The sequence below is a fragment of the Cyclopterus lumpus genome, chromosome 17 (assembly GCF_009769545.1).
Source record: "Cyclopterus lumpus isolate fCycLum1 chromosome 17, fCycLum1.pri, whole genome shotgun sequence".
Taxonomy (NCBI): Eukaryota; Metazoa; Chordata; class Actinopteri; order Perciformes; family Cyclopteridae; genus Cyclopterus; species Cyclopterus lumpus.
In genome coordinates this window covers 16,619,706-16,640,119 of record NC_046982.1, presented here as the reverse complement: position 1 = coordinate 16,640,119, position 20,414 = coordinate 16,619,706, and the positions used below count along the sequence as shown (strand labels likewise).

Below are 20,414 nucleotides of genomic sequence, written 5' to 3'. Positions count from 1 at the left end.
AATTACACAAAAATAGAGGCCTGGCAGCTTTAAAAGATACCAAATTGAAACATTTATTTTATCAGCATTATGCTTAAAAAATTACAATCAATGTTTTATACTGACTTGTCGCACAAATGTATCATAAAACAAAAACAGGAATGCACACAAGAGTATTAAAATTCAATATTTAAAGAACAACATCCTGTCGCGAACCCTCGTGTTTAGATAACAATTCAAAAGTGTGTCCATCTACCTGCTTTTGAGCGGAGCCCAACCACATCAATGGGCCAAGATGGTGACTCCTCTCTAGTTGGCTTGAGCGCACACAAAAAGCCCAATACTTAAGATAAAAGTTCCAAACCACCACAAGTTGACCAACAAAGAGATATGCCTTTTTTATATTTATATATATATATATATATATATATATATATATATATATATATATAAATACACACACACATATATAAAGTCTCTGTTGTGTAAAATATTTCAGTCCTGAGGGTTGAAAAGGCAACATAGTTCTCAGCTCAGTGCGGTCTTCTTGTCCTCCGTTTACTGCACGCTCTGGTTTTTAGAAACCTCACATGGGTGTTCCCATTGTGAGAGCAGCCCTTAAACTGCTGTGCTTTTGGTCCCGATGTGTGGTCGTGCAAACTCCACAAAGTCATCAATAAGGACAGGCCACGCGCCTATAAAAAGAACAAATGAAACAGATTCAATGAATTGACTCTTGTCAATGTGTGAAGATATGATTATTGACAGATGTGATGTTTTGATAGTGTAAGGCCATAATAGGCATGTGTGAAGCCTGGTAGAGGCCCCTAATCTAATAGGCTGTGAAGGAACAATTACACGTCACAGACACTTGCATCCACAGTGGTAAATGGGTTTACTTTTAGCCGACTGTCGCTACAAACCTTCCTCATCATAATTCGACATGTCATCTGTGATCATAGTGCTGAAGTCAAGTAAGAGGTTCCAAGTGTCCTTAGGAATAGATCTTTTGTGGTGCTCCTGCAAAAGATGTAGGGGCAAAGTCAATGAGAAGGAATAATGTTTGCATTTTTAGAGTAATTTTGAGGGATCAACTTACAACTAAAAATGTGTTCCACAACCCCAGGAACTTAAATCTTCCAGCCAGTACTAAATTCCAATATGCAATTGCCATTTCTAAATCTGTAAAATAACCAGAAGAAGGTCAATACATTCATTTAAAAAAAAATTTTTTTTTAAAGTAATTGATAGTAAGTATTACAAAATTCTTACCCAAACCTTTCTGGCCCGGATTCTTTGCAAAATTAAATGTAAACTGGTAAAAGTCCTTAAATTTCCCATGGTCCTTTAACTCTTGATCCATCTTTGGCAGCTGAGCTTTTAGCTTCTCTATGCTGTCACACCTGTGGAAACACAAAGTGGACTGTTATGTTTTGCTGGACAAGAAGGAATGTTTTTTACAGTGCAAATCATCATTGTTTGTTGTAAAGCAAGCAATTCATAAGATGTGTGTATTTTCAATGGTAACTTTGTCGACCTTACAATTAAATCAGTTTATACTTGAAACCTTGTAAATAAAACTTATAACAAATTATATAAAGTATGGTATCTCTGAGTTAAATTATAAAGTCCATTTCACATAAGGAGTTTCATGATTGTTTGTACCATCTGAAAATTCATTCTCACCCCTGTTCTGCCATGCCATCCATGAATTCCTGTTTTGAAAATTCACACTGTGTTGCTGCCCTGAACTTCCAGGCTATGAGGAGGACACTTATACTGGCAGGGTCCAGAGCCAGGTCGTCACAGAACTGCTGGATCCCATCAATGCCGATCTTGTTATCATCATGAGGATCTAAATATTAGACTGCTTGATTAATTACTTCCCAAGCCAAATGGATTATTTGAAAATGATTAACAATAATGTGGATATTACAAGTGTGATGTATTCCTGTACTGTCTACAACATCTTCCATCTCGTACCTCTATATCTGGTGTACAGTTGATCAAGCTTCTTCTTGTCTAAGGCCCCCTTTAGATTTGAAACATAGAGCTCTGGATTTTGGAAAAACTTATCCGTGGCAACATCTAGTTTCCAGTCATTCTGTGACAGGCAGGTCAGCGCAGTCTTCTCATTGGATTGTGTGAAAATCATGAACTGACGAACTTTATCCTTCTGTGAGGACTTCAGCTTGTTCTGCACAAAGACATACAAAACACTTGTTGTTGCAACACACGAATAGACTCACGTTAGTGCAAAGAACAGCACGAGCAGAAACAACCATCTGTATCGGTTGTCAAAACTGCAGAACGCTCACAAACAAACATGCCCCTCCAAAATAATGGCAGGCTGGTTGTCAGCTAAATAAACCCAGAATCATCGATGGACACGTTAATAACCAGAAGGCAACCAGCAATAACATGCATCCCTGACAGCAGACACCGACTAGAAACGTGTTGAATGGCTGGCTAGCCTTACATGGATAGCATCGTTAAGTGTGTGGTACCACTGAACCACCAAGATAGTCACGCAATCCTCCCGGCAGCAGTAAATATGTGAAGCAGTGTGTGTAACGTCGGCTGCTTGTGTTGGTCAGTTGGCTTAAAGGCAAGCAGGCTTAGCTAACGTGCGCTAACGAGGCTGGCTAGGCTCACCGTGAGCTAGTTAGCTCATGCTAATGTCGAGAGCACCGGTTGTTTTCATTACGTAAAGGGAGGGTGAGCTACTCAGCGCAGCTGTGTAACTATATGATTCACCCCAAAGGGATAGTTTATGTTAGCATCAGCGGAGCGGAGTAAAAACTATTATTTCTTACCATGTTTGTCTTTGCCCGACTCCCTTTCCGCCCATCCAGCTGGCTAATGCGGGTAAAGTTTTACGAGGCACGGGGAAAGTTCTTCCGGTTGAAGCATCATATAGTAAAATAAAAGTACACAATTGGTCGCTCCTTGGTTACGCCAGTTGTTAAAGGGATTTTGTTCCTTCAATTTTCTAGTCATTACTGAAAACAATGTACACACTTACCGTTCAGTGAAATAACATGTTATTAAATATTGACGAATTCCGATAAAAATGTGCTTTTATTTAGGAGCAACACGTCGGAAGTGACTCTATAATACAAGAAAATAAGCTCTTTCCTCGATGTCCCACCTGCCAGACGTCGATCTGGATGTTTAGAACTGCTTTTAAAAGATTTCACAACAAATGGAAATCCTACAGACACAGGTTTGTACCTTGGGTGCTACTGAACCTGTCTAAAAATGAGAAAACTTTGCGGCAAGTGACCGAGCGCTCGAAAGACAAACTCGTCCCGGATGAGGAGGTTTCCAAGAGCCTGCTGCAGCTCTTCAGAGTCCTGCTCGGGAGCCGTGGGGCGGATCATGGGGAGCTCCTAGTTGTTCAAGCTCGCTTCCTCGGGCAAATAACAAGTGAAGAAGACCAGTGTGGGGGTATTGCAGTGTGTGGAGAGGATGCCATGTTACAGTCTCTGGGATTCTGCCTTGATCGGAAACCGAGTTCTTTACCCTCTGCAGGCACTGGAGTGTTTGTCACCAAAGGATGTGTCTCCAAAGGAGCTGCAGTGGCGATGTACCCTGGCACAGTCTATCAAGCCTATGAGCCAATTCTTCTCCAGTCCATCAAAAACCCGTTTATATTCAGGTGTATTGACGGTGTCTTGATTGATGGAAATGACAAAGGCATCTCCAAAATGGTGTTCAAGTCATGCAGTGGCAGGGACAGAATGGGGCCTTTTGTGATGAGTGACACCAGCTGGCTGACATCCAGTCCACAAAACCCACTTGCTGTTGGTCAGTATGTGAACAACTGCTCCGACGAGACGCCTGCTAACGTGTGCTACCAGGAATACGACGTACCGGACAATTTCCCCACCCAGCTCTGCCAGTATCTGCCTAATGTCAACTACAGCCATGACACACAGAGGCCTCTACGCTGTGTTGTCCTTGTATCACTCAGAGACATTACAGCAGGCGAGGAACTCTTCTCCAACTACTACACCATTGTGCATTAGAGTCAAAGTACACACCACTGTTCTGCTTTGGTGTCAGAACTGACGAAAATGTACTTTTATTATTGTTTGTCTTCCTAAAAGAAGACATTTTAAATAAATAAATAAACTCTCTATGTACACTAACATTGTTCTGTAATAAAGGTTAAACATACCCTGTACGGATTACTGCAAGACACAAAACTGCTCTTATTTGACAGTGTTGCAGTGTATATATGGAATATATAGAAAGATCTAAGATTAATTTGGCCATGGAAACTGGTCTATGTTCCAGACCTGTACAGTGAGGTCAGGGGCTTGTCCACGCTTTTAAACTGGGTTGACCCAAGTTTGCAACTGACTGTTTTCAGTAAAGATATCTCTTGAATATCTATGGCAACACTATCAGCTCTTTATCCACAATACACTATAGGCAGACAGGGAGGAAAACATATAATTGAACTTACTTATAAATGTGGCATTTTCTCTCTCAGTTTCTTACATTGCTCTGTTTAAACTCTGGTCTTACTTGTGATAGGGCAGATAGCAAATCATTGTAATCAGCAGGCACCTATGTGGCCAATCAGATTTCAGGGGTAGCTACTCCTTGGTCACGCCCCTACTTGGTGAAAGAGGTATTATACTGCTTTACTTACAGTTAAGGAACTTTTAACTCGTTACGAAACAGTCTACATGTAATACTGTTACCTCTATGTGAGCTCCGTGGTATGGGGAAGAGATACACACCCGGCAACAGCACCTTCTCCTCCAACCAGGAGCAGAGCTTCAGCTTGCGAAGCCCAGGCCATATTACTGGGCCCGCTGAAGGAAAGGGAGAGAAGGGATAATCAGTACCAAGACTTTAAAAAGGATTCTAGTGCTCAATATCACTGAGCATTTATCCACATAGACCGTCAAAATCAACACAACATTGAAGGTCCTCTATAAGGGTCTGCTGTATGTATATTATGCAGACTAGCCCCTTTTTGGGGTGTTAGTGTTATGTTAATTATTGAATACATGAAAATTAGATTCAATATTAGTGGATTCATTCTAATGTATTGCTGTGTAAGAAGCATGCTGTCGAGGAGGAGCTGATAATACTGCAGTTTGTTGAATCTATAAGGTGCTCATATGTTTTGTATACAAATGTTAACTTTCAAAATATCTATGTAACCAGAGGAGCAGGAAGGAAATACTCGAGTACATTCAGATTGGGGGAGGGTGGCATATAATCTGCAGACACAGGCCATGGTTAAATGTCTGGATCTTGAGTAATTCAGAGGCAGACCTTCACACAAACAAAAATGAAGGGGGGAGAAGGGCGTGGGCAACACAAGAACAAAGAGAAAGACATTAGTCATTTTAATTGGTCACTAAGTAAAAGTATAGTATATTATGTTGGTCAGTAAACTGAAGAGAAAAATATATATTACAAGTTTACAATATAATGTATGTTGTCAAGACTGAAAACGTGACAATTTTCTCCCACATTGTGCCGTATAAAGACTGGTGAAAAGTGTATCTTGCCTCTGCTGCACCTCTTTCATTACACATGCCGCAGTCACAAATGAGAGGGACTCTTACTTTAAAAGAAAGAATGTATTAAACAGTCCTCAATTGTGATAAGCAGCTGTTGTTCATAGTTAGCTCACTCACTGCAATCTGATGTTCCACAAACTTGCCTAAATCTAATAGAATATGTATACATAAATAAATAATCAAAACACTGCATTCACTGCTGCATTCCTCTAAACTTCCTTCCAATTAAGTGTGGTTTCATGATGATGAGGACGTAGATGTTCTCTTTCAATGTGTAATTGTTCCTAATCTCACTGTAATTGTATTATACTGTATGATACTCCCCTAGTATCGGCCTCACACGAACCCTCTCTCCAAAGATGTTGCGCAACCTTGTCATGACAAGTTGCGTCCTATTGGAAACGCTGTAGCAGCCCAAGCACTACGTATTACTGCAATATCCTTCCGCTAAAAAATATAGTCTGGATTAATTATCACATTTGTATAGGTTATTGTTATATATATTTGTAAAAATCAGATAGCGAATACAATTAAGTGTGATTAAAAAATGTTGCCAGTCAAGTGAGACGATATTGTCAACGAAACTGAGCATTTTCAGTTCGACAGTGAAAATAGTCCGGCTGCATAAAAGCAGCTGGATTCGCCATCAGCGATCTTTCCAGTCGCATGCTGAAGTTGGGAACGGATCATGTCTAGCGATTCTGCTGATTACAACAGGTAACAATCGTACATCTGGTACTTTTTTTACCTTCTAACATAAGTATATGTGCACGGGCACCTGCGCAAGCAAAGGCTGGGTGCCCGATGTCGAATTATGTATTTTATCTCAAGAACGTTAGTTAGGCCTCAACCGCTGTGCGGGCCACTGGGAAGCTAACGGGTCGTTAGCCTCGTGACGTTATCTGCCTCGTTAAACAGCTTTTACTAATTACGTTTTGAGACTTTTCGATTGGGTTCCTTTCTCGACTCTATATGGAGTTAATGAAACTTGGGTTGTATTCTTAAATTGCTTTATGGCGTCGAAGCCGGTGGCTGGCGGTAGCCATCGGGCCTGTCGACCACTCGGCCTAGTGCAGCTAAAACTCCCGCAGGCCCGACATATTGGCGTTTGGTTAAACACTGACGTCAATCCCCATCAGTGGTCGTACGAGCGGACCTTTAACCTTTCCAGCTCACATAAGCGGTCATTTATGGAGGTACTGGTAATTGAGCCCAACTCGTGGAATGTGACACGTGCGTCCACCGGACTCTTGGTTGGACGAGACGCTTCCGTGGATGTAGAAAGGAAACTGGGTGCAACGTTGCTAGCAGAGCCCCGTTCATTTATTCAATGTGCTTAGTATCTCATAAATTAACCAATAAAAAGTTCGTTATCCGTGCGCCTGCAAGCGCATTTATAGGTCGTCTCCCAGGCTGTCTCATTCCCTTGGACAAAGGAAAATAACGATGCATTTTACACCTGGAGGCCCGAAACATACAAATATCTAATTTACAGACTCTTCCTAATGAGAGACGATGGGGAAAGTACTTATGGGCCTAATGGAACCACACGACTACTACTATGTAAATGTTTTTTTAAGGCTTGTCGTTCCTCCTGGGGTTGGATGCATCAGACTTGCAATACGTCATCCAGATTAGTTGTGTCCACGCCCCTCTTAGAGAGGGGGCAGTCCCGAGTTCTGCCTCGAGGGCAACATCCTGAGTGGTTGAAACTGTCTTGAAACTTTAACTTTCATCATCCCAGTACAACCTGTTTATGGCTTGAGAGATCAGATCAGCACTGCGTCATCTCCTAGGCAGCACTCTAGGCGGAAAGGAATATGAAACTGTATTGGGTTGACTAATGCTTTCACATTGATAGTTGAGTTACACAACTAGCTAAATGTTTAGTCTCTGGTAATTTGCCAAATCCTGGTGATGACAATTGGGTTGTTGCTGATTGATAGCTAACGTTAGCTCAGGCTTGAGGTGGATGCAATAAGTTGTGCAGCATCACTGTCGTCTCCAACTAGATCAACCTATAGCTCAAACGGCACTCTTTCAGGCATGGTTGCAAAGTAATTACTGGACAGTTGTTTATCAAGAGATAGATTACAAATGCTCAAAATTGATCTCATCAGATTGTAGTTATTATTCCCTAAAGTTACTTTTTGATGGTAATATGATCGTAAATTGACGTACGTTCTTTTCTTACACAGCTCAAAAGACCATGAGGGGCCTGATGGAATGGAGCCTGATGGTATCATTGAGGTAAGTGCATGACGACATTGCACTAATCATTTCACAGCTGAAAATATACATTCGGCATGAAATTGGTGAGCTTACACAATCTTTTTTTCTTCCCTTTAGAGCAACTGGAATGAGATTACGGACAACTTTGATGATATGAGCCTGAAGGAGACTCTTCTGAGGGGAATATATGCTTATGGTTTTGAAAAGCCATCTGCTATTCAGCAAAGGGCTATCATACCTTGCATCAAAGGTACATAAACATATTTCACTGATAAGTTAACTGATGGTTAATTTGAGTGAAGTGATGCTTTACCATCTTTCGGGACTTACCCAATCATGGGGATACCATATTTTCTTACTGATCACTCAATACTGTTATAAAAGCTTGTTTACTGCAGGGAAGCAATGAAACGTGATATATTGTCATGTTTCTTGTATAGATGCATGAACGCACTGTTAAAATATTGAGTTGGATGATATCTCTTACTGTAAATAATATTTGTCCCCTTGTCATTAGGCTATGATGTCATTGCCCAGGCCCAGTCGGGCACTGGCAAGACGGCCACGTTTGCTATCTCTATCTTGCAGCAACTGGACTTAGAGATGAAGGAGACTCAGGCTCTGGTGCTTGCTCCCACCAGAGAGCTGGCTCAGCAGGTATGCTGTTTCTGAGGTCACAGTGACCTCCACAGTATCTCAGACCTAGACAGCATATTGAGGACACTAATTCAATCACGAAGGTACCATTTTTTTCAAAACGATAAATTATGAACACTTAAACTCTTATAGATTGGTGTAGTCTCTGTCCATGGCTGCATTGGTCTAAGATCTGGCTTTGTTTGAATTTGTGGTTGAAATATTGTACCTGTTGTGGAAAACTTGAGTGATATGATGGCATACCATCTTTCGGGACTGACTCTTACAATGGAGATATTTCTCATATTTTACTGATCACTTTCAACAGTTATTCCACACACTGTGGGAATGTTATGCCATCTGTGTTGCCCAGTATCCTGAAGTTGTGTTTTGCTCTCCTTCCCACTCATTAGATTCAGAAGGTCATTCTGGCTCTGGGTGACTACATGGGGGCAGCCTGCCATGCCTGCATCGGTGGGACAGATCTCCGCACTGAAATACAGAAACTCCAGGCTGAGGCCCCTCACATAGTGGTCGGCACACCAGGACGAGTGTTCGACATGCTTAACAGGGGACACTTGTGTAAGTATTCCTGTCAACAGAATCACTCAAACGGTTGCTTAATTTCACAAGTACAAGCTTGACTTAATGCCTTGTTTCTGTGCAGCTGCCAAATTTATCAAGATGTTTGTTCTGGATGAAGCTGATGAGATGTTGAGTCGAGGCTTTAAAGATCAAATCTATGAGATCTTCCAGAAGCAGAGCACAAACATTCAAGTAAGACTTTTGGACAAAAGTACAACACTCTCTGTTTAAATGTTAAATGTGGAACCCTTCTGCATAAAACGAAGTCTGCTATAATTGTGTGACTCAAATTTTTGTTTCATGCAATAATGCTAGCAGAGTATTGCGTGGAAGGAGATCAAAACTCACTGTACTGAAAATGGGATGTGGTCGAACCTCTTTCTTAATGTTCATTGGCCTCTGTCTCAAGGTGCAGTGACACAACTTGAGTCTGAATTTGACCGTTTACTTTTGACTATGCTGAACAATTTACTTTTTGGATCTATGGTAACACGGCATGCCTTTTTTTTTATACAGGTGGTGCTGCTCTCTGCCACCATGCCGGCAGAGGTGTTGGAGGTGACCAAGAAGTTCATGCGAGAACCCATTCGCATTTTGGTGAAGAAAGAGGAGCTCACCCTCGAGGGCATCAAGCAATTCTACATAAATGTGGAGCGAGAGGTACGTTTATCGAAACGCCATGTAACACTGTAGTCTAACATTTCTGCAAGCTGCCTAGTTATGAATATCAAATGTCCCTTCTCACTAAAGCACCCTGCTAAAACTGCAGGAGCCAAGCCTTACGGGTTTAGCTCATGTGGCCGTGTAAGCATGGGTACACCAGGGAAGGAGATTGAAGGCACAGTGTTTGAAATGAGGCTATGGGGGGACCTTAATGTCCAGTGTCCGTCGGCTCAATATCCTGTGTTACACATTAGCTGCCAATTAAGTATAAATGAAATGATAAGTAGGCTTCCATTATTACATGACTGCTGACAATCTATTACTGTTTTTCATTGACATCTCCAGGAATGGAAGCTGGACACCCTGTGTGATCTGTATGAAACGCTGACAATCACCCAGGCGGTCATTTTCCTCAACACCAGGAGAAAAGTTGACTGGTTGACTGAGAAGATGCACGCTAGAGACTTCACCGTCTCTGCTCTGGTAGGACTTGTTCTCTGCCTGCTTGGTTCTTCAACATTGCTTTTTGATCAATGCCATTTTCCTTTATTGGTATTAATGCTGTACGTTTTTCTAACTAACCTCTTTACAGCATGGTGATATGGAGCAGAAGGAGCGCGATGTGATTATGAGGGAGTTCAGGTCTGGCTCAAGCAGAGTGTTGATCACTACTGATCTTCTGGTTAGTATGACACATTTATGTTTGGGGGTGGGGTTATAAGAAATGTCCCAAATGTTTTTAAGTGCAACAGTCCTACAGTGGCCAAGCAATCAAAACTCTGGGAAGATTATTAGTGCTCTATCTCCACAATGGGTTCCTCTTCTGTAGGATTCTGTAACTAGTATACGAGCGACAAACGCAAGCCGAATACAGTCTTAGAATTGAACTTTTAAAAAAAAGTTAATTAATTTATTCTTTTTCCCCTTTAGGCTCGAGGAATTGATGTCCAGCAGGTTTCCTTGGTCATTAACTATGACCTTCCTACAAACCGAGAGAACTACATTCATAGGTAAGTGGCATTACATATTGCAACAGTCAGTACGCCTCAGTCTCCCGTGAGTTTACGGTGGCTCATCTTTACTCTACAGAATTGGCCGTGGTGGCCGCTTTGGCAGAAAAGGAGTTGCGATCAACTTTGTCACTGAGGACGACAAGAGGATTCTTCGGGATATCGAGACGTTTTACAATACTACCGTGGAGGAGATGCCCATGAATGTGGCTGACCTGATTTGAGCCCTGAGATTATTCTCTTTTCTTTTTTCTTTTTTTACCGCGGTGATAGCGATCGTCCACTTGCATTGTGCTTATTATATTCGAGGGAGGAAAACTTCTCAATGCTAAACCTTGGATCTGAGTTTTGGTATGTGTTAAGGGAGGTGACTTCTACGGTGGTTCCCCTCGGACAGTTGTGGATTCTAACCTTCGACAGGTGGCTGTTTAGCGCTACGCAGTCATGGGGTCTGAAAACTTAAAGGTTCTTATCAGGTATTTCTTTCCATGTTCAATTAAGATGTGTGTATTAGATGTTCTCCACCGTTTAGTAATTTACTTGTGGACTAAAAGGTATAAGTGCTGTATAAAGTCTGCAAATTATTCTATGCTAACATATGTGTGGTGTATTGTGGGAAAGCTTTATAGAGGCACTTATGTTTTACTGTAGTTTCACTTTTTTATTATTTGTGGATGTTAATTTTAAATGTTTTTAATCCCACTTGTTCTTTCAGAATTCATAACTAGTTAGCTGCTTTTTGCGCATAAGATTTTACCTTTGCTAACACTTCCTGGTACTTTTGGGATTTCCTGCTTCTTCCCACCTCCATGAATTGTATGTCTTAATAAATTAAAATTGCTGTGACAACCCTTGTTTTGTTTACTAAAGTGTATAATCTGAGGGGAAAGGGCACTTTAATTAAACTGATATTGCATCATCCAGCAGGTCATTAAATGATGGTATGGAAAAGCAATTTTCCTTTTGTACTTCACTTTACCCTAAAATTATGTTTTAAAACTAGTTTCAGACAAAAGAAAGCTAAACTGCCATTTTGTTGACAAAAATAATGTAAATTGTTTTCCAGTATACAAAATGCTACGTGGATATTTTTCAGTTTATCTAAAATGGGCATAAACATTGCGTTTACAGCAATGGGAACCTGGAAACTGACCCTTAACCAATAGTTACATATAGATAATTGCCAATAGACCATGATTTGGTGAACAATCATGAAAGCAAACATTGTCTTTTATTTGACTTTCTCGTGTATCACACCTTGAAACAATTTCAGGATCTGAGGTACAGCTTTAAAAATGTGAAAACGAAGCTCGTGCCCTTGCCATGTGTGCGATTTGCATTGTCACAATCTAAAATGAATAAAGGTAAATCACTGGGCAGTTATGGACTATTGGTTGCTGAACACCACCTGCTGGCAGAGTAAAACCATAACCCAGAATATAATTTGTCATATAAATACATATGGTGAGAAATCGGTTGTGTCAAAATGTTATGAAAAAGTTTGTCTTTGACAAATTACTGTCTTAAAGTATAATTTGCTTTCACAAATTCCCTATCGAACTCAATGTAAGAACACATTTGATGTCATAACCAATATCAAGACAAAGTATAACCAAATTCTAAGTCCAAAGGCATGCGGGCTAATTGGAGGCTGTAAGCGGGGATCGGCTCCACGCCTCCCTGAACACGATGAGAGGTTCGGCGAATGGAGTGAAAACACAATGCCTTAAAAACCCCAAACACTCATATTATAGTATGCCATTCAAAAAATGTCAACAAATAATTGAATACATTTTAAATCGAATGCTGGCTCCTCGACTCGCCTCTTCTCTGTCGTCGTTGCCAGATATCCTGAAAGCTTGATCCCTGTTTCAAACGCGTTGGATGTCTCTGGTTGGAGCCGCGGCCCAGTCTCTGTTCCCACCGCCCACCATTAAGGAAACGCAGCATTGGTGACTGGTTCATATCTTTTTGTCGGCCTTACTCAACAAGACCATAAATAACCAGATCGTAAATAACCTTTATGGTTTGATAAGAGGTTCTGCAGGTCCCGTCAGGTCTCATCCTATACCCCACCTTTGTTCACGCCCTCCCGGCAGAAGGAATTGTACTCTGTATGACGATTGAACCCTTCTGTGTGCAGACAATAAAGATCTAAAAGACAAGCTCACGGTATTCTATATTTCAGACGCAAGCGGGGAAAGGATTTGGAGTCCAGAGCCCCACTCAGAGGGGATGAGGGAGGAGGAGACAAGGACTCCTCCCGTGGTTTTGGACAGATTGAAGGAGGGTGCATTGAACAGAAAACCCCCAAAATGTGAACGATTTGATGAATTTTAAATGTAGCATCATAATTAGAGAGCCACCCCTGTGTTAATAAGACCCCTGAGTTCTACAGTAGCGGACGTGGGACGACTTGAAGAAAATCCTTTGTCCTAAGATTTGATACGGAATTCTGAAATCTTCTGGGAAGCAAAGACAACATAATTATATAAACATATTATAATATACTATATTATGACCTTTTTATACTATTGTCTGGCATTTCTATATGATATAATACTTTGAATGTTTTGTGATATATTATGCTATGACCTTTTTATGACATTTTATTATTATTATTATTATTTTTCAACCATTTTATTTTAAGTTTAAATAAGTTACACATTACCTCAAACTAGACAACAGGAAACAACAAAAACTATTTAAAAAAAATAACATTAAGACAGTTTTAATAACATATTATACTATGACATTTGTTTTTGTACGTTTTTTTTCTTCAATAAATCCCATAATATTTTAAGAAACATTATCCTACGTTGTTTTCCCATCTACTGTGTGAAGTTTTTCACCAGCACAAGTCTTGACTACTGACAAAGAACATTTGGACAAGAAGAACAAATACGAGCTGTTCTCACGTATTGCTGTATTGCTTATTCTCATGGGCAGGAAAGCAAATATGCTTTTTTACATTGTTTCGATGACTCCTCGTGGGCCAGTTCGCCGTAATGATTACGCTCTAATAATAACCAACCAGTTGTTATCTCCGAGGGAAATGATACTAAACAGCTCACGTATTGTACATGACACCAGATTTGACTCATTTAAATAAATTGCATATTCATCATCTGTCTGTGGCTTTAATACAAACCCTCAGTCAGTTGAGCAAACAGCTGGTTGTGTTTTCAGGTCTGTTTAAATCCTTTGTGTGAATGCTTCTTCTTTATGCGTTGCCTTGGAAACAGAGCGGCTCTTAGGGGAACAACTGATCCGGGCAACGTCATATTTCACAATTTTGACAATTCATAGTAGCCCGAGGTGGAAGTGATGGACACTCTGGTACTTACATAGTGATATCTAAAGAAAATTGGAATTTACTGAGATGAGATTTGGTAAAAAGAATGAATCAACATTCTCAGAGATGAAACCTGGCTATTGCTGCAGCATCAGTGGATATACAATACTTTAAAGGCATGAACATTGCAAATCAACCATTTGGTGATGCACAAGTGTGAACATCTTAATCTGTCTGACAGCTCAGGTTAGATATTTACCTCGACCTGATTTAATCATAATGGTCAGTCACACAACTGAAAAATGACCACCGTTTGAGCTTTTCTCCTTTGACATGTATCTGGTGTCTGTTGAACAGTGACACATGAGCAGCCTCAGTTATTATTGTTAGCAGTGTACCAGATGCCACGCTCAGGACCTTCTGGCCCGGGGGGTATTCTTGGCTCGACGTATCACATGTCAGATAGGGAGAAACAAATCGAAATGTGAGCAGTACGCTCTGGTCCATTCCTTCACTCGTGTTTGGATAGTAAACGGTGGAGGGCTTTCATTCAGAATGTTTGCATTTGCACTCTAATGAATCTCGTGTAGCTCCTCTCCCCTCCCCGCTCCCTGCTGCCGTGGCAACGAGGGGCAAACACATTGATTTGTTCAGTGATCTCACTCACATGGTTTCAGAGCTTTGCTTCATACTGTATGCAAACTGCATTGTGGGTCCATGATTCACCCAAAGACATGACATTGTTGTCATGACATGCTGAGGTACTGGTACTGAGGTACTGCTACTGGTCCCTTTGATGTGGAGCAGTCACCCCTTCCAGTGTTTCCTAATATATGTCACATTATTGATACTACTACTAAGACTAATAATAAAACAGTTGGACTTTCACGTTGGAGATTTTATTGAATAAAAAAAAGAAGCCCTTTCACAAAACAAATTACAAAAAATGTTCAATTAAGAGCCGTCGCTTTGTTGCACATCCTTTTTTTTTAGTATTACCATGTTTTGCAACCGATATGTGTGTCACAGCAGCAGAAATAAAGTCCAAGATCAGGAGGGATGGAAAATAAAAATGTGTGAGAACAGGTGGTTTGAGTTGGGACGACATGTAAGTTTAGACATGTATGTTTATAAACTATTTTACCACATTCTACAAACTATTTTACCACATTCTACTATCAATGCAAAGCCAGCTTTATTACATTATTAAACCATAACGTCAGTGACTTCATGAACCTGATCTCTTTTGCCTCTGCAAACACAGGACACGCTCCTGTTGACATCGGTGTCTATTATCTCTGAAAGGAGAGAGGTAATACTTGCATTAATGATCCTCCAATAATCTTGACCCATGACACGCTCGCTCTCTCTCTGTCACACACGGACGCACACACATACACTGACGCACGATTACAAAAAGGCTGCTTTGCAAGGGTAGGTGTTAAAATAGTATGGCTTACAAAGGAGAGACACTTTCACAGCTGTGCAGTACAGCCTCCCAATAAGTCCAGAAGTCTCCTGCTTCACCTGCGGGTGGGTCGCTGCCGTCCACAGGTCATAGATATCCTCCACGTGACCGTGTGAGGTCATCATCCGGTCATAGATACAAATGTGGTAGGGCGCTTTGCCCTCACCTGAGAAATAGATGTGCTCCTGCGGAGACACACCAACAGCATTGGCGCAGATGCCCATGAACACATCGTCTATGTAGAGAGAGGCGTTCAGGGTCAGCGTGGCTTGGTAGATTTTGTCCGCTACGTCCCTGGAGACAACATACCCGGCCCCAGCTGTGTAGTCGGGGTACGACGGCCACTGGTACATCTCAAAGGGCACGTAGTACTTGCTGTCTTTGCTGCGGATCGGCGGCGCCCCTCTGTGCACCCGGCCAACCCAAAAGTCCGTGACGCCTCTGCTGCTCATGTCCTGCAGGTAGCTCACCAGGTTGGGCATGTGGACGAAGATGTCGTCGTCCGCCGTCATGAGGAAGCGAGCGTGCGCACAGCGGATGTGCGTCCAGTGGAACTGCAGGATCAGCTTCAGGGTCAGGTTGTGGAAGGAGTCTAAAAAGTCTTGCTGGATCAAGTCGCCACTGAGGCGGTCCTCGTGGATGAGCAGCTCCTGAACGTCAACCGTGGCTGGAGGTGTTCCTAAGGCGAACACCACCTTGACTGTCACTCCCAGGGCGTTTCGGATGTAGGTCTCATTGCCCCAGGTGGATCTGATGGCACTTCGCCTCTCGATGTTCTCCGGGGATGTTTTGACAAAGAGGAGGAGGAGGACGTCTTGGCCGGCGCACTTATCCGAGTGGTCCAGCAGGTAGCGGAAGTTGCTGAAGCTTCTGGCTTGCTCACGTGGGATGGTGAGGCTCTTGTTGATGTAGGTGAAGCGGTTGACAAGGTAACGGAACGAGTAGGACTTGATGTGGCTGACGACGTTGTTGTCCAGCGACTCCCAGCAAACCATCACCACTGATAGCACCAGGCAGGTGGTCATCAGCTGCACACACTGGCATTTTCGTATCCGGCGGAAATTCACAAACATTCTGCAATCTTGTCACCCGGTGGCGCCGGGGCCGGTCTGCTTGGTGATGGTGGGGAAGTGGCTGGTGGTGCGTGTGTGTGTGAGGGAGGAGGTGAGGTGGCTGAGGTTGTGGAGGTCGAGTGTGTTGTTCCAGTGCCTCAAAGCAGCACTCGGTGGATCTTCCATCCTAGGCTTTCAGCATTCAGCAGGAGGCTTACGGCGCGCTGGTGGAAGTCACCGGGTCTGCTGGGAAACGTCTCCCATCGCCACAGAATCACTCACGCGGTCGCCCGGCAGCTGGAGATTCATCTTTCACCCGTGAAGCGGTCATCCTGAAGTAATGAGAACAGAGAGTACACGATTTCTAAAAACACAAGCGTTTCTCAAAAGGAGGAAGTAAAAAAAGTCTGTTTTTCAAAGTCTGCTTGGCCAATATATTTCCCATTTGGAAACAGTTTTTCTGTACCAATACCTTGTTGGGAAAAGATGTGGTTGTCTGTTATGGAGCAAGAGTTTCAGCAGCGGCACAAACTACGTTAAACTGAACTGCTCGTGTTCAGTTTGTTTTTGCAGAAGTAGTAACGTGAGCTGAAAAGTCAAAAGGTAGTGGGCGCTCTGAAAGGGACGGATCGGACTGAATACAAAAGCCAACGCAGCAAATGTGCCAATGCAAGCCATCCCATAATGGAGGGCTTTAGGGTGCAGACCCACTGAAATCGCTGAGAGTCATGGAAAGCATCGGACACAATGGAATAACTCGGCAGCACAATGCGGGACAAGAATAGTCTGCTTCCGGCCGGCCCCGGGCTAAAAGCGAGGGGGATCATGATGGTCCTGGGGCCTGGGACTCCCACTGCACCCCGAGAGCTTTTTAAACATCATTGGATGGCCTGAGCCTAATGGGGTCACTGGCTGAGAATGGCTCACTTTCCTCTCTGCATAATAATGACACGCTATGCCTCACCTCTGTTACATGCGATTATTTACTACTTCTCCAAGGTGGGCTACATACCTTACTTTACAACCCACCTGCCAAAATGCATATTTCAGTCAGACCAATATAGAGATAAGCAAATATTCCTGCTGGACTTTGACCTACACATAAAACATATGGATATGGGAGTATAAGAGAGGAGTGGGCATGCCATTGGGCAAGACAACTGGTCATCTCTCTCTCTCTCTCTCTCTAATATATATTAAATAAGAAGAAAATAAAAAAAACACAATAGATAGCTAACTAGCTCATGTGACAGCCAAGTGACTGCACTACTTTCAAATGTTCTCTATTTTCAATATTAACACTAAGAAGATCATAATGTTGCTGTGTGTTCGGGTCACGTGTGCACAATGGTTAAAAGTAGTTTCTTAGAATACATTTTATTTAGACTATTGCCACTTCCCCATCCTCTTCATAGGCTGTTCTGCTGTCACTCACTCTCTCTGAGCACTGTATGTGTTACACACTGTACGACACACGGCACAAATACAAGTGTTGATCCTCACGCATCTGGAGAGCGAACCAAACAGCATATTTCCAAAGTCACCGATTGTATAAATAGATTTGAAACACACAGAGGGGGGGTAAATCACATCACTCAAGGTGATCATTCAAACACTCACCGGTCAAAAAGAAGATATGTGTGTGAATCCAATGGTCTTCTCCTCTGCCGCACTGATCCGTCTCTGTGCTGGAAGTTTACTTTTCCTCAGGAGGACTAGGAGGTGTGAAATGGTTGTCAGACGCAGCCGGCAGTGCCTCGTTAAACGGCCAACCCCTTTTCTTTTTTTTCCCCCGACGGGTCTTCTGCTCTCTTTGTGTAGACTGTAAGTTGCTAATGTGCCTGTTGGCTCTCCTCCCACCCTCCCCTTTCAGTGTGGGGGTGGTCTGCAGTCTGTGAGGGTGGTGGCAGAGTGGGAGGGGAGGACATGATGAGAGAAAGGCCGGCCCTCTGTGCCTCATCGCTGTGCTCTGCCTGGGTGACACCCAGATGATCTGTATTTTCAAACTGATCCACGAACCAGAATTACAGCCTCGTGGTTGAAGGCCTCCGTCAACCAGTCAAACGGCAGTTTTGTTTGTCATTTGATTCTCTGGCATTCATGGTCCCCGTCGGGTGCACCCTAAGGACTTTGGTGATCCTCAGATTTGTCATCGAGCACCACCTTATATTCACATTTGGTTGTTTTATGCTTTCACTATTTAACTGATCGAGATGGAATTTGGTATACATATTCATTGTGTATATTCACACTTCCAACATATTCCAGACGATGCATTCACCGCTGAAATCTAGTTGTAACGCTCATGTGACGAAATCAACCAAATAGGACATTTGCATGCGGTGACGTGTCGATCCGATTAGTTACGAAGAAGCTCAGTGTGTGAAGGTGTCCCGGTGGTCCGTCTTCACTTCTTTATCCTGTTTACACAAACGAGCAGCCTCTAAACAGACAAACGCATCCAGTGGAACGGCCCACAAGTTCACCTGAGAGTTTGCCGACGACTGGCGCTGGAGATGAGTATCTAAAAATATACCGACTGACCTGATTAGAGGGACATGCTTGTCAAGAGGTCGCAGTAGGAGACTACAGTACAAGCCTGTCAGGCCCTGCTGAGCATATGACAGTTGCATCATGGGATTTTTCAAAGGAAAGTGTAAGAATAAAAGAGATCTGTGCTTGTGTGCGCACTTTCTCACGCATAGACACACACTCGTGCTTCTAGAACTTGCTTTTAGGTATTATTTCAGTTTTTTGACTCAGTTGAAGATAGATTTGCATGTATATTTTGTCTATGTGAGTATATTAGAGTTAGTTGCTGTTATGATTCCACCTGCTATTGACAGCCCTGAAAGGATCCCTTCCTAACTCCACAAATCCACTCTAAAGTTGAGCAGCTAGGGCGTCAGAGCTGCTGGGTATTTTATAATTAGTTCCCTTCAGGATGAAATGACTTCTTTGTGTCCTCACAGACTGTTTCCTTGCTGACGGCAAAGGGGGGATTTTAAAAGACTTAATTTGGAAGATACCGGCTTGATTTGCTTAACTCAGACAGCCGAAGCCTCATATTAGCGTGTGTTAGGAATGTTCAATGCTGAAGTCTGAACACGAGGAAGGATGACAGCAACTTATGACAATATTTGCAGGTATTTAATCAAGATACTTGAAAAGAGTCCCAATTTGTCTTTTCATTTTAGATTGGTATGCATAGTAGACATAGCTACTACTACTACTACTACTAATAATACACCTTACAGTTGTAGTTTCACCCACATATTGGCATCATAAAGATGGAGGAGATAGGCGTTAGCTAGAATTTGTAAAAGTGTCTCACTCATTTAACAAAAAAATGTGTTGGCAAAACCCTAATGCCTCCTACAAAGACTTTAATTCAAACACTGAATAATGTGAGAATATCAGCACGGTAACAACCAAGCAACGGACTTAGAAACAACCTGTAATGTCCTCAAAACCATCGAGGAGCATGTGCTATTTGATTAATCAGCACATGCATTATTGTTCTTATAATTTGTAGTATTAATTGTTGTATGTGTGTGGCATGCTTAGTGCAAAACATGAGCGACCAGACTGGTGCAACCTCTGATGCGACAATCTGGATCGACATGTACGCCCCCCCCCCCCCCCCTGGAGGCGTTGGACGTGATACCAAGAGCCTCATCACTTTCATGACAGACTCAGATATCACGTGTTGTATTTAACGTCCGGAATACCAGGAATTTCTGTATCTCATGGCATCAATAATTTAAATGTATTTAAAACATTCAACTCCAAAGCAAATGTCCCACTCACGGTGGTGCTAAAACCAAAGCTGGTTGGCTTCGTCGTCAAGGCAACATGTCCGTACTGAAACTTCAAAGCAATCCATAAAAAAAACGTGTTGAGCTTTTTAAGACAGATACAAGATACGTTGTCATATTCATGTAA

At 42.3% G+C, this 20,414-nt stretch overlaps 4 protein-coding genes and 4 non-coding genes across 10 annotated transcripts; 6 read left to right on the top strand and 2 right to left on the bottom strand.

Moving 5' to 3' along the window:
• Positions 1 to 28: 28 nt before the first annotated feature.
• Positions 29 to 2,876, bottom strand: dcun1d1 (DCN1, defective in cullin neddylation 1, domain containing 1 (S. cerevisiae)). 2 transcript variants are annotated; one of them, XM_034556360.1, is made up of 7 exons: positions 2,796 to 2,876; positions 1,963 to 2,176; positions 1,666 to 1,834; positions 1,252 to 1,382; positions 1,079 to 1,161; positions 903 to 999; positions 29 to 674 (listed from the first exon to the last, which is right to left on the bottom strand). In XM_034556360.1, the coding sequence occupies exons 1-7, from the start codon at positions 2,796 to 2,798 to the stop codon at positions 598 to 600; spliced, it is 774 nt and encodes a 257-aa protein (XP_034412251.1). In that variant the 5' UTR covers positions 2,799 to 2,876; the 3' UTR covers positions 29 to 597. The 2 variants fall into 2 exon arrangements, with proteins under 2 accessions (XP_034412251.1, XP_034412250.1); XM_034556359.1 differs by having other exon boundaries at positions 1,963 to 2,198; positions 2,796 to 2,863.
• A 135-nt stretch (positions 2,877 to 3,011) lies between these two features.
• On the top strand, positions 3,012 to 4,886 carry setd9 (SET domain containing 9). Of its 2 annotated transcripts, XM_034556358.1 has the most exons (2): positions 3,012 to 3,205; positions 3,514 to 4,886. In XM_034556358.1, the coding sequence occupies exon 2, from the start codon at positions 3,567 to 3,569 to the stop codon at positions 4,008 to 4,010; it is 444 nt and encodes a 147-aa protein (XP_034412249.1). In that variant the 5' UTR covers positions 3,012 to 3,205; positions 3,514 to 3,566; the 3' UTR covers positions 4,011 to 4,886. The 2 variants fall into 2 exon arrangements, with proteins under 2 accessions (XP_034412249.1, XP_034412248.1); XM_034556357.1 differs by having other exon boundaries at positions 3,018 to 4,877.
• Positions 4,887 to 6,117: 1,231 nt separating this feature from the next.
• Positions 6,118 to 11,505, top strand: eif4a2 (eukaryotic translation initiation factor 4A). The gene is made up of 11 exons (XM_034555751.1): positions 6,118 to 6,245; positions 7,727 to 7,778; positions 7,878 to 8,010; positions 8,278 to 8,417; positions 8,810 to 8,978; positions 9,064 to 9,173; positions 9,498 to 9,641; positions 9,990 to 10,127; positions 10,237 to 10,326; positions 10,575 to 10,654; positions 10,734 to 11,505. Exons 1-11 carry the CDS (start codon positions 6,217 to 6,219, stop codon positions 10,876 to 10,878), a joined length of 1,230 nt encoding a protein of 409 aa, XP_034411642.1. The 5' UTR covers positions 6,118 to 6,216; the 3' UTR covers positions 10,879 to 11,505.
• LOC117747137 lies at positions 8,055 to 8,128 on the top strand. Its single transcript, XR_004611388.1, has one exon. It is a non-coding gene; the product is annotated as a small nucleolar RNA SNORD2 (small nucleolar RNA).
• On the top strand, positions 8,642 to 8,717 carry LOC117747136. Its single transcript, XR_004611387.1, has one exon. It is a non-coding gene; the product is annotated as a small nucleolar RNA SNORD2 (small nucleolar RNA).
• On the top strand, positions 9,227 to 9,406 carry LOC117747134. Its single transcript, XR_004611385.1, has one exon. It is a non-coding gene; the product is annotated as a small nucleolar RNA SNORA81 (small nucleolar RNA).
• LOC117747135 lies at positions 9,717 to 9,895 on the top strand. The gene has a single exon (XR_004611386.1). It is a non-coding gene; the product is annotated as a small nucleolar RNA SNORA81 (small nucleolar RNA).
• Positions 11,506 to 14,826: 3,321 nt separating the features above from the next.
• On the bottom strand, positions 14,827 to 18,366 carry b3gnt5b (UDP-GlcNAc:betaGal beta-1,3-N-acetylglucosaminyltransferase 5b). Its single transcript, XM_034556356.1, has 2 exons — positions 18,090 to 18,366; positions 14,827 to 16,801 (listed from the first exon to the last, which is right to left on the bottom strand). Exon 2 carries the CDS (start codon positions 16,488 to 16,490, stop codon positions 15,360 to 15,362), a length of 1,131 nt encoding a protein of 376 aa, XP_034412247.1. The 5' UTR covers positions 16,491 to 16,801; positions 18,090 to 18,366; the 3' UTR covers positions 14,827 to 15,359.
• Positions 18,367 to 20,414: the final 2,048 nt, after the last annotated feature.